Source organism: Eurosta solidaginis, chromosome 2, assembly GCF_040869045.1.
Source record: "Eurosta solidaginis isolate ZX-2024a chromosome 2, ASM4086904v1, whole genome shotgun sequence".
Lineage (NCBI taxonomy): Eukaryota > Metazoa > Arthropoda > Insecta > Diptera > Tephritidae > Eurosta > Eurosta solidaginis.
Window position 1 is genome coordinate 238,114,215 of NC_090320.1, and position 13,142 is coordinate 238,127,356.

At 35.1% G+C, this 13,142-nt stretch overlaps 1 protein-coding gene across 3 annotated transcripts in view; it reads left to right on the plus strand.

Annotated features, from left to right (window-relative positions):
- LOC137240717 (kinesin-like protein CG14535) overlaps window positions 1–13,142 on the plus strand; it is a 575,047-nt gene that overhangs the window by 243,692 nt on the left and 318,213 nt on the right. For all 3 annotated transcript variants that reach the window (XM_067767333.1, XM_067767334.1, XM_067767335.1), the window contains 2 exons: window positions 251–488; window positions 8,373–8,415. In XM_067767333.1, the coding sequence (XP_067623434.1) occupies window positions 439–488; window positions 8,373–8,415 (93 nt within the window). In that variant the 5' untranslated portion in view covers window positions 251–438. The remainder of the gene's footprint in view (window positions 1–250; window positions 489–8,372; window positions 8,416–13,142) is intronic.

Consider the following 13,142-nt stretch of genomic DNA (forward strand, 5'->3'; position numbering starts at 1 on the left):
GGGATACTTAATTTAAACTTTAAAGAGTTGCAAGAAAAAGGTATCTTGGATAATGTCGGCCACCCTAATGTTTATTAAATATAACTTGAATGCTCATCGCTTGCAGAACTGATGCTGATAGGTATTTTGCCTTTTTTACTATGCGTTCCATATTTCATTTATCTCTTATCAACAATACTTTGCAAATTCTTTTATGCATAATTTCATCACATCATTCACGATTTTTAATTTCTTTTATTTTCGTTTGCAGGTTTGAGGCGCAGCTTACAAGCATGGCGACACATTGACGCCTTTATGTAAACTAAATAATTTAGTGCAACGCTGCATTCTTTGAGACCAAATATGGACGAAATTTTTAGCATCATTAGTTATATAATGAATGCATCTTATATGAGCTGCTAAATGATTTTGTATAAAAAGTAAATAATTAGAGGAAAAATGTTGCAACGTACAAAATCTAACAGGAATCGCAAAGCAGCTAGTGGAAGGTAAGACAATTTTTACTTATAAAACTTTTTACTCAAAATATTACAACTACGTGACGTAAGCGAAGCTCAAATCTGACGGAACTTGAAGTGTCCATTGTGGGCAGAACCCACTGGGAAACAGGAAATCTTTATAATGACTGACTCAGAGGTTCACGGATGGATAGAAATTCGACCACGAATGAACTGGAGCTGGCATCTATGGGCCAAACTTCAAGAAATCGATACCAATGGGATGCTACCCCACCATATTTCAGGCAGAAATCAATGCAATAGAAGTTTGTGGTAGAGAATTTCTACGGAGAGGCTCGTTCTCGAAAAGCATCTACATTATGTAGGACTGCAATGACTGCATCAGGTACATGAAGTTAATGAACATACATATTACCTAGCCAAGCAGGTTTTATGGTCCAGATCCCTTCTGTGAACTCACAAAAGCAAACTAGGGAAACCATAAGTAACTGCGAAACAAAACAATTCAGACATGACTGGATTGCCTGTCCGACAGCCCAAACTGTTTATACTTTCGGCAACGAAAGTTTCAGTTAAACTCATTAATTAATTATTTTATATAATGAGTGTAATAATGCACATGTGTATATACTTACCTGAGAATATGTTTGAATCAACGCTCATATACTATTCGCACTATATGTTGCATGTATGTATATATTCGCCTCGGTAAGCGCTTACGATTTACTACTGCAACCTAAAATGTACTTGTATGTAGAAATTATCCCGTGCATGCAACAAACGAGAATTTTTCTTTCAACAAAGCGGAAAAATAATTAAAACTATAAAAAAAAAATAAAAAAAGAAAAAAAAAATAAACAATTACTTTTAATTTTCTTTGATTTTTGATTACTTTTGATTTTTTTGATTTTTTTTCAATAATCGTAAAAAATCGTAATTTTTTTATTATTTTTTTAATCAATTGAAAAGTAATCATTAAAAATAGAAAATAATGGCAAGTAATCATTAAATGGCGTTTAAAGAAAATAATCAATGGAACGGCTAATCATTACCATTAGTAATCATTATTTAACAGGTCTGCATAGAATCTATGCCCCTACCAAATTTCACAAGGATTGGTAAATTTTTGTTCGCATTTGGCATTAAAAGTATTAAAAGTATTCTAGACGAATTAAATGGGCGGTGCCATGCCCATTATGAAATTTTCTTTTATTTTTGTATTTTGTTGCACCATACCATTACTGGAGTTGAATGTTGACATAATTTACTTATATACTGTAAAGATATTAAATTTTTTGTTAAAATTTGACTTTAAAACAATTTTTTTTAAAAAGCGGGCGTGCTCGTCATCCGCTTTGCTAATTTTTATTTAGCGCACATATAGTAATACAAGTAACGTTCCTGAAAAATTGTATCACGTTATCTTCAACGACTGCGAAATTAAAGCTTGCAAAACTTTTAAATTACCTTCTTTTAAAAGTGGGCGGTGCCACGCCCATTGCCCAAAATTTTACTAATTTTCTATTCTCCGTCATAAGGTCAACTCACCTACCAAGTTTCATCACTTTATCCGTATTGGGTAATGAATTATCACACGTGTTCGGTTTTTCGAAATTTTCGATATCGAAAAAGCGGGCGTGGTTATCGTCCGATTTCGTTCATTTTAAATAGCGATCTGAGATGAGTGCCCAGAAACTTACATACCAAATTTTATTAAGAAACATCAAAACTTACCCAAGTTATCGTGCTTACGGAGGGACGGACATGGCTAAATGAATTTCTTTTTTCGTCCAGATCATTTTGATATATAGAAGTCTATATCTATCTCGATTAGTTTATGACGGTACGGATTACTGTTATGCGAACAAAATTAATATACTCTGTGAGCTCTGCTCAGCTGAGTATAATAAAAATTAGCAAAATCAGATAACGAACACGCCCACTTTAAAAAAAAAAAACAAGTAAGGACGGAACTGTCTTCGGCTTTTATGAATGGGGCTGAACAATAATCTTATCCCGTTCGTAATCTCCAAATAATCGGATGTATAAGATAAGAAATATGTAGTGAACAGATGTACATAACTAAGCGCTATTTAAGATAAATATAAAATAAACAAGTAAGGAAGGCTAAGTTCGGGTGAAACCGAACATTACATACTCAGTTGAGAGCTGTGGAGACAAAGTAAGGGAAAATCACCATGTTGTAAAAAGAACCTACGGTAACCCTAGAATGTGTTTGTTAATGATAATTTTAAAAGGGAGTGGGCCTAAGTTCTATAGGTGGATGCCTTTTCGAAATATCGCCGTAAAGGTGGGCCAGGGGTGACTCTAGAGTTTTTGTGTACGATATGGGTATCAAATGAAAGGTGTTAATGAGTATTTTAAAAGGGTGTGGGCTTAGTTCTATAGGTGGACGCCTTTTCGAGATATCGCCATAAAGGTGGACCAGGGGTGACTCTAGAATTTGTTTGTACGATATGGGTATCAAATGAAAGGTGTTAATGAGTATTTTAAAAGGGCGCGGGCCTTAGTTCTATAGGTGGACGCCCTTTCGAGATATCGACATAAAGGTGGACCAGGGGTGACTCTAGAATTTGTTTATACGATATGGGTATCAAATGAAAGGTGTTAATAAGTGTTTTAAAGGGAGTGGGCCTTAGTTCTATGGGTGGACGCCTTTTCGGGATATCGCCATAAACGTGGACCAGGGGTGACTCTAGAATGCGTTTGTACAATATGGGTATCCAATGAAAGGTGCTAATGAGTATTTTAAAAGGGCGTGGGCCTTAGTTCTATAGGTGGACGCCTTTTCGAGATATCGCCATAAAGGTGGACCAGGGGTGACTCTAGAATTTGTTTGAACGATATGGGTATCAAATGAAAGGTGTTGATGAGTATTTTAAAACGGCGTGGGCCTTAGTTCTATATGTGGACGCCTTTTCGAGATATCGCCATAAACGTGGACCAGGGGTGACCCCAGAATGCGTTTGTACAATATGGGTATCAAACGAAAGGTGCTAATAAGTATTTTAAAAGGGAGTGGGCCTTAGTTAGGTGGATGCCTTTTCGAGATATCGCCATGAAGGTGGGCCAGGGGTGACTCTAGAATTTTTTTGTACGATATGGGTATCAAATGAAAGGTGTTAATGAGTACTTTAAAAAGGCGTGGGCCTTAGTTCTATAGGTGGACGCCTTTTCGAGATATCGCCATAAACGTGGACCAGGGGTGACTCTAGAATGTGTTTGTACGATATGGGTATCAAATTAAAGGTATTAAGGAGGGTTTTAAAAGGGAGTGGCGCTTAGTTGTATATGTGAAGGCGTTTTCGAGATATCTGCCAAAATGTGGACCAAGGTGATCCAGAACATCATCTGTCGGGTACCGCTAATTTATTTATATATGTAATACCACGTACAGTATTCCTTCCAAGATTCCAAGGGCTTTTGATTTCGACCTGCGAAACTTTTTCATTTTCTTCTACTTAATATGGTAGGTGTCACACCCATTTTACCAAGTTGTTTTCTAAAGTTATATTTTGCGTCAATAGACAATACAATTACCATGTTTCATCCCTTTTTTCGTATTTGGTATATAATTACGGCATTTTTTTCATTTTTCGTAATTTTCGATATCGAAAAAGTGGGCGTGGTCATAGTCGGATTTCGGCCATTTTTTACACCAATACAAAGTGAGTTCAGATAAGTACCTGAACTGAGTTTAGTAAAGATATATCGTTTTTGCGCAAGTTATCGTGTTAACGGCCGAGCGGAAGGACAGACGGTGGACTGTGTATAAAAACTGGGCGTGGCTTCAACCGATTTCGCCCTTTTTCACAGAAAACAGTTATCGTCCTAGAAGCTAAGCCTCTACCAAATTTCACAAGGATTGGTTAATTTTTGTTCGACTTATGGCATTAAAAGCATCCTAGACAAATTAAATGAAAAAGGGCGGAGCCACGCCCATTTTGAAATTTTCTTTTATTTTTGTATTTTGTTGCACCATATCATTACTGGAGTTGAATGTTGGCATAATTTACTTATATGCTGTAAAGATATTAACTTTTCTTTTAAAATTTGAATTAAAAAAATTTTTTTTTAAAAAGTGGGCTTCGTCGTTCTCCGATTTTGCTAATTTTTATTAAGCAGACATATAGAAATACAAGTAACGTTCCTGCCAAATTTCATCATGATATCTTCAACGACTGCCAAATTACAGCTTGCAAAACTTCTAAATTACCTTCATTTAAAAGTGGGCGGCGCCACGCCCATTGTTCAAAATTTTACTAGTTTTCTATTCTGCGTCATAAGCTCAACTCACCCACCAAGTTTCATCGCTTAATGCGTATTTGGTAATGAATTATCGCACTTTTTCGATTTTTCGAAATTTTCGATATCGAAAAAGTGGGCGTGGTTATTGTCCGATATCGTTCATTTTAAATAGCGATCTGAGATGAGTTCCCAGGAACCTACATACCAAATTTCATCAAGATACCTCAAAATTTACTCAAGTTATCGTGTTAACGGACAGACGGACGGACGGACGGTCGGACATGGCTCAATCGAATTTTTTTTCGATACTGATGATTTTGATATATGGAAGTCTATATCTATCTCGATTCCTTTATACCTGTACAACCAACCGTTATGCAATCAAAGTTAATATACTCTGTGAGCTCTGCTCAACTGAGTATAAAAATAGGTAGGTACTTTGTGTGAGGATGCACAGTTCCAGGTTTTTTGTGGTCTGCATGTAAAAACTATGACTACGAATCACGTATTTTAACAATATATGACGTAAACGTAACTATTTGATGAAATTTGTTGAAATTTGAAGCTGTTTGTTTGGGCACTTATAATTTTTGAACCACAACATGGAATGCCATGAAATTTTGTATAAAGATTCTAGGCGTTCCTGAAAGTTTTGTGTTTTGTGATGGAACTTGAAACTAAATTTTTTCACGGGCAGAGTATTTTATAAATTTAAAAGTTGGGATGTGGCTATCTGGATGTTTCGATTTCAAGAAGATCAGATGTTGCCTTTGTGGCCGAATCAAACCAGAGCGGCTTAACTAATTTCTATGAAAATTGGCTCCAGTAGGATCTATTGGGCATACGTTTTTTTTAGAGGCGAGACTTTGGTGAAATTGTCCTGAAACAACGGTCCTGAGAGAACCACTTAAAAATTACTATTGCCGTAAGCTTCAGACCACCATTGGCAAACGATATCGCCAACGCAGATAGCGTTCATTAAGCGTCTCGTTCGCAGAATGAGGCGGTTAGTTTTCCGTTTTTCCGAATTTGTAATGATAATCTAACTCTATTGGAAGAGAAGCTCGGCCTCTGCGGAGGTCATTGCGCCTTGAACTAATCTAGTTCTATGTTGGTTGAGAAAAACAGCCTAAGTAATTGAAAAGAACTCTATTTTGTTGTGTGTGTGTCAGTTTCTTTAAAAATCAATTTAATTAAGGAATAATAACCAATTTAAAAATAAACTTAAACATTTTTGATTCTTAACAGAGGCAAAGCTTTTAAAGTTTTCGGAGTAATACTCCGAACTTCAACGTTTCAACTCTGATACAATTAAGCGCTGTCACGGTTGCCATATCATGTTTTCATTTGGTACCAAAGTTCAATGAAAAAAGTACCACATCTCAAAAAATAGCACCAAATTTTAATTTTATTTTATTGGTATACAAACAATTTGGCAAATTACTAGAGTGTCGTATTTTTATAAAAGCCAAAACTGTTAGGATAAACACAAACAAAAATAAAGTGTACCTTTAGTTATTACATTTTCACATTTCTAGGATAAGTCTACATATGTCATTCACCAACCAAACGTTGGGAACCTAGTTTTGATTGATTGCAATGAAATAAAATGTATAGAGCAGTTAGGTTTTAGTAAGGAACGGTTTAAAAATTTGCGTTGTGGCAAAATCAGTAAATCGTGAATGAAACTAAGCAATTGTGTTAATGCTATTTTTAAGGATGTTTACTTTTTTCCTAACAGTTTAAACTTCATACCATAGCCTAGATTCAGTATGTGTGAGTTTTGAACTCAGACTAAAAATCAAGCGTCTTAAAAGTTTTAACTGTGTAATAACTGAACCGGATTACATGTAGTTGGGTAAAAGAAACTAGTTAACAGTGTTGTGATTGTAGTTTAAGGGGTTTTGCAAGCACCTACGGAAATAATTTTACAAAAAACACTTCTTCCGAAATAAAATTTGTTTTGCATTTGCTTCAAACGCTGAATATAAAAATAAATTTTTTAATCGCAATTCGTTGCACATTTATAAAGCTATCACTTTCAAAAAGTATTTCTGCCTTACTTCCAGTTAAAATATTTCTTGGCGCAAGTCCTAAGTTTTCAAGTATCTTAAGTGGCTTTACACCACAATAGTTCTGGAATTCCTTGAACTCACTGAACTGCTTTGAACAGCATGAGAAAGACTTGAATATCGCCGTTCCAAACGAAGAGTAACGATTTCAAAATTTTTGCATAGAATTTTTTTGTAAAAAATTTGAAAAGTATTACTGTTCGTTTTGAACAAATTAGTTTAATCCTTTTACTCAGTTTTCAGTTCGTTGTCATATTTTTAGAGACATATGTGTATTTGAGATACATTTTTTTTGCTCAACTAGTCACAAAAATATATCACGAAGTGTTTGATGACAGATCGAAATATCTAACCACTGATAAGTCTGTTGTTTCATTAAAAATTAATGACAATGTGTACTTAGGCTCTTTTGACCATTAGCGTTTGGTGCAAATAAAAACAAACTTATTTCACCATTCCAACCCGACGTTTCGCTAGTCTCTCTAGCTTTTTCAAGGGCGATCTGTGTATTTTAATAACAAAAAGCAATACGTTAATATAAAAACAGAAAAGGGATAAGTGCGTAACATTTCAATATTAGTAATCACAGTAGTACATACAAACAAATATCACAAAACAAGAGGCAACAATTTTTTTTTTTGTGATATTTGTTTGTATGTACTACTGTGATTACTAATATTGAAATGTTACGCACTTATGCCTTTTCTGTTTTTATATTAATGTATTGCTTTTTGTTATTAAAATACACAGATCGCCCTTGAAAAAGCTAGAGAGACTAGCGAAACGTCGGGTTGGAATGGTGAAATAAGTTTGTTTTTATTTGCACCAAACGCTAATGGTCAAAAGAGCCTAAGTAAGCATTAGTAAATGTTATAAATAAATTGACCGGAAAATCACAAAATTAAAAAAAAAAAAAATAATGACAATGTGTTTGCCCGAACATTCAACACTTCTCTTTTTAATGCCTCGCCTAAATTATCTCCCAAGTGAAATGTCATTGGTTTGCTACATTTTATTGACAGAGCAATTTTCGTGGTAAGAATTCAATTGAAGTGAATTGAAAAATAAATTTGTGGCAAATTTTATGAGCAGTATTTTGAATTTTTCTTTCATTTCTTTTTTGAAAAAAAAAAAAAAAAAATTAAAGTACAAAACTCGTGCCAAAAAAGGACCAGAAAAAGCGACCAGCAGACCAAATGGGGTTGGTAGGGATCATTTTTGGTCGAAATGCTCTGAAGTGGCAACCGTGAGCACTGTTAACATACCATTCATATAACAGTTTGACGGTCAGTGTACTTGCTTCCTTGTTGTATAAACTGTTATTAGCAGAAAGCATTTCAACTTTTGCTGCGGCATCTATCGACGCATTTGCGCATAAAGCTGCTAAATAAAACTTTCTTACATAGTTCTGTAGCCACAGCCGATACATAACAGCCAAAGTCATTACGTGATTACTCTGCAAAAGTCAAAAGGTCTTGTTCAGAAAGTTAATAATGCAAAAACAAAAAAATGTGTTTTCTGTATAAAATAAATATCTTAAAGGGTTTAACATTTTTTTCTTCTTGTATTTCAGGTGCAGTGATGAAGACTCCTCTGCAAATGAGACGCCTGTTTTCGTAAGTAATCTTTGCATGCAAACCGTTGTAGCGCGTAGAGCAACCGATTCCAATTTAAAAACTATCGGCATACGCCAGAAAATTTTCTTAATGTAACCCTTCCTATGCACGCCTACCACAGGGTCCAAGAAAAACATCAAAATATTTTGAAACAAGGTTTTTTTATTAGGAAAAACAATGTCTAAAAGGAAATCGATAGTGGTTTGGCAAACACTCATCGCGAATTTCTCACATAAAAAGCTTCTCAGTGAAAATTCATCTGCCGTTCGGAGACGCTTTATATCGGAGTATATTACGCTTTATATCGGAGTATATTATTGCTGTCGACATCACAGCCAGAGGCAGGAATGATGTGCGTGATTTTTGTTCGTGGTGAATTGCCTACGCAGCCCAAAGTAGTACTTGTTGGCAAGAGTTCTTCTCTGGTTGAGTTCTAAGCTGAAATTGCTTTCATTAATTCCACGATAGATGAAGTTATACACAGCTTCGAGTGTCAGCGGTGACGTTTTTTACCAAGCACTTCGTCTTATCCTTATTACACTTTAGTATTCTTTAATAAAATGTAGTGCGTTTGAGAATTTCTTCACTCTCCCCCCCACACGGACCTTCCAAGAAAACTTGCTCTCTATAATGATCTTTAGACACTTTGTTTTGTGTTGCTCTTGCTAGCGTAAAAAATATACAAAGCGCGATATACCTACCTTCGAAGAGATTTAGGACGACGTTTTTCGGCTGTTACTAAGAGCTACCACGCCTGCTGGCCCTTATACCATATGCCAGTACAGAAGCTATAGGACTGCGACTTCGAACTCATACTTTCGTCGACGTCACTTTCCTAGAAGCCCTAGGTGTAGCTCTGAAGACTTTTTGTCGCGCTATGCTGCCGAGCTACAGCAAAGAAACACCTTGGAACGTTAGGGAGTAACTATTCGGCCAGGAATGTCTCCCTTGAAATCATAATCAGTCTAATTGGATATTATTGCGTAACTCATGGGTGAAAATCGTATAATACTTGGTGCATCTACACAATTTAAACTTTACAAGGACCGTGGATAAATTTTTTAAAATGTAGACCAAAATTTGCAGACGTTTGTGTTCGAAACATTGACTTCAATAGTCTTCGTGTCCGACCTTATGATTTAAGAGCTCACTATGGATGACCGCCTTCAGTTTTCAGACTAGTTCGACTATATCCTACGTTAGGGTAGTAGAACACCCGGTTATTTGTTCGACTGTCTTGAGAAAGATTTTGCTCCACCACATCGAGTGTTCTTGCGAAGGCCAAAGTCTAACCTGGTTAAAATATGTGCCTACGTATTCACATTTGCAACAGGAGCCGTTAGGTGTAGGTGATATTTAAACACGGTTAATATGCTATATCCATTGTGATTCACTCCAAGGGATTAGTTGCGGATAGGGCCGCCAACTTTAGGAAATGCTGAACCGGGAGACTTGTGTGTTGAATGATGGAATGTGAAAATCAAAACTCAAATTTAAGCTAATTTATAGTTAAACAAATAAAGTGATTTTTCAAACCCTTCCCATACGTGCATATACCTTCGACTTAGGTATGAGCTGAGAATCATTTCAAAAGAGTATTTAAGACCCTGGAACCTACCAAAGGATTTTGCACCACTGATTTCGCTTATTCTCTAAGCCAATCGGGATATAGAAATTTTGAAAAAATTGGCACCTTTTTCGGGTAACTTGCTTTTTTAACAACTTGAGGACAATTGAATTTGTAAACATGTTCGACTTGGGTCATTTTATTTAAATTCATTGTTCTTTATTAATGTTTTGAAAAAAATGATGCAAAGTGAACATTTAAATTTATTATATAACTTTTCTTTTAGTGTTTTGTTTTAATAACTTGGTGAATTCGGTGATGCAAAATCCGTGTTAAGCTGGCATTGAAAACGTCTGTTTTCTCAAATAACTTTTGAACGGTTAGACAGTGTTAAATTCCGCAATTGTATTCTCTTAAACCTTTCGCTACAACTTTTGAACGGTTTGATTAAAAAATCTAATTTTTTCCATTCGTACTCATATTGGCCCCGGGAATACCATTTTCTACTCCGTTTTAAAAAATTTCAAAGCTAAATGTGTTTTTTGGAGTGTATCCATATGGATACAGATTTTGTGTACGGTAAAGAAAAATGCTGAAATTGAGCTATGCTTTATATTAAATTTTTATTTGTTTCAAGTGTTAAAATACATAAAAATTCATCTTTTACAATAAACAAGGCATAAACATAAATATATGATATAAAAAATATACATTTCAAATTCATATACATAAATTAAAATACATAAAGACAAAAATTATACTTACAATATAAAAATAAGAAAGAACTAAGATAAATAATTTATCAAATTAAATTGTATTTGCATTTGAGATATAATGAAAGTCCCTGAAACAATCTCGTAATCCATTTGGAATGCACAAAAAAACATCGCATTTTGAGCATTTGTATCTGGTTTGTCCCGTACATCCTTCCATTTTGCATCTACCTTTATCCTTCGAATGTTTCGGCCAATGTTGGTTTCCGTCATATCGAACTGAAGTCGATGGTGCGGATTTACGTCTTTTCCCGGAGGTCGTTGGGCTGATAGGGATATCCTCATTTAGACATAATGTTGGGCGCCCCCGTTTACGAGAACAATCGTGTTGATTTGACCTAGCTATAAGTCCATTCGCAATATCGTTACGAAAGCTGAGTAAGTCCATATATTTATGTTTGAACCCATTGGTTTCGTGATCCATTCTGTACTCTAACCACGAATTGCATACTGCCAAATCTACAAAGTGGTCAAATATCTTCAGAGTCCACTTTTTAGATCTTATGGAAATTCTGTACAAGGAGAGCAGGAAATCCAATTTATCTACCCCTCCCATATTCTTATTGTACTCTGCTACAATGTTTGGTTGTGTTATTTGACTGTTTAACTTTTTTTCAGCAGAATACCGGGATACTGCATTTAGGGGCTCATGACCGTGGATTGATGACACAAGCTGCACAATTCCTCCATCATGCCATCTGAGAAGAAAAATGTTATCTGCTCTCTTTATACGATGGTCAAAACTTCCACGGCCTTCTTTTTGCAACTGCTTTTCATTTTTTAAATCAAGTTTGCCAAATCTATTTCCTCTGATAGTGCCAGTAGCCCAAATGCATTTTTGGCGTAAATATAATATTAAATTTAAAGTCGAAAAATAGTTATCGAAGTACATTTTATGATTTTTTTCTTCTGGAATAGTTTTTGAAAGGTGAATGACAATATCAGAGCAAAACCCAAACTTTGATTCAGTTAATATTGTGCCTTTTCCTTGGTATATCTCAAAATTATATAGTATGCCTTTTGAGCTACATAGGCAAAACAGTTTCATTCCCCATTTGATGGGTTTCTTTGGCATATTTTGCCTCAAAGAGTCCTTCCTTTAAATGGAACCATCATCTCATCCACACAAAGGTTTTCGTCTTTTCGAAGAGTGTAGGTTTTTTGTATAAACATATTTATAAGTTTACGAATAAGATGCAGTTTATCGCTATGTGGTGAACTAGTTGTAAACTTTAACCCATTTCGCAAAGAATGGAATCTTTGTCTCGACATACTTTCGGGGAATAATGGTATTACGGTACCCATTGTCCAGTACATTTCCAAACGCGGATAACCGATTGTACCAATCATTATTTCCAGAGATAGAAATTTTAAAAGTTCTTGAGTAGTCAAATTTAAAGATTTCCCATTTTTAATTGTTGGCGTCTGGTTTGTTGAAGATACCAGTTCCTGAAGAAATTCTCCTGTGAAATACTCCAAAAAATACTCTATGTGTAATTTAATAGGTTTCTTTGAGCAAGATTCAATAAAAGTAGCCTCTGGAGTGGTCCAAGACCCTTTTTTCCAACGAAATTGGTCGGCCTTTTTCAATGGCACCTGTGGAGTTTGGAAAACATCCCTCCTTTGAACTGTCCCATCAACTGAATGGCTCGCTAGTATATCAATTTCCCCAGAACCCTCGTCATTAGCAACACCTATATCCTGTATATTTATCTCATACGGCCCTTCTTAGGAAAGCTCTTCTAATAAAAAGGTTTCATTGTTGTCAAGGGCATCTAATAAGTTGTTAGCCAGGTTATCTTCGTCCGATTCATAATCTAAATCAGAAATATCAGAGTCGACAAAAGTTGTTAAAAGTTTTTCAATTTCTTGATCTTTTAATCTTCTAGACATTTTTTTTTTAATTATTTTACTGTCAGTAGAGCTAAAAACAAACGACTGTTCGATAGCAGCATCAAACGCAAATGATTTTGTTTGCCTTGTGTGTACACCGTTTACAACCAAAACTTGCTTTTGTATCCATATGGATACAAGGCTTGTTTAAAAAATCGGCGATGCTTTTGCAGATAATAAATTTTAAAAATACTTATGCAATATGTTGAATTGACCGATTTTCTACATACTTGGTGCGTTCAGAACCAGATATATGCTCACATTTATATGTAATTTGTATATAACAAACCCCATTTTACTCCAAAAAAACAAAAAAAAAAGAGATGACCTTTTTTAAAACGCTATATTATTATCAGTCAAAAGTAAACCTTAAATGTTTTTATTGTAAGTGTTTCTGTAAACCTTAAAATATAATAAACAGTTGAAAACTAAGTTACTTTTTTGGGGTGGAGACTGTCAGCGCCCCACAAAGTTGAATGTATCCATATGGATAC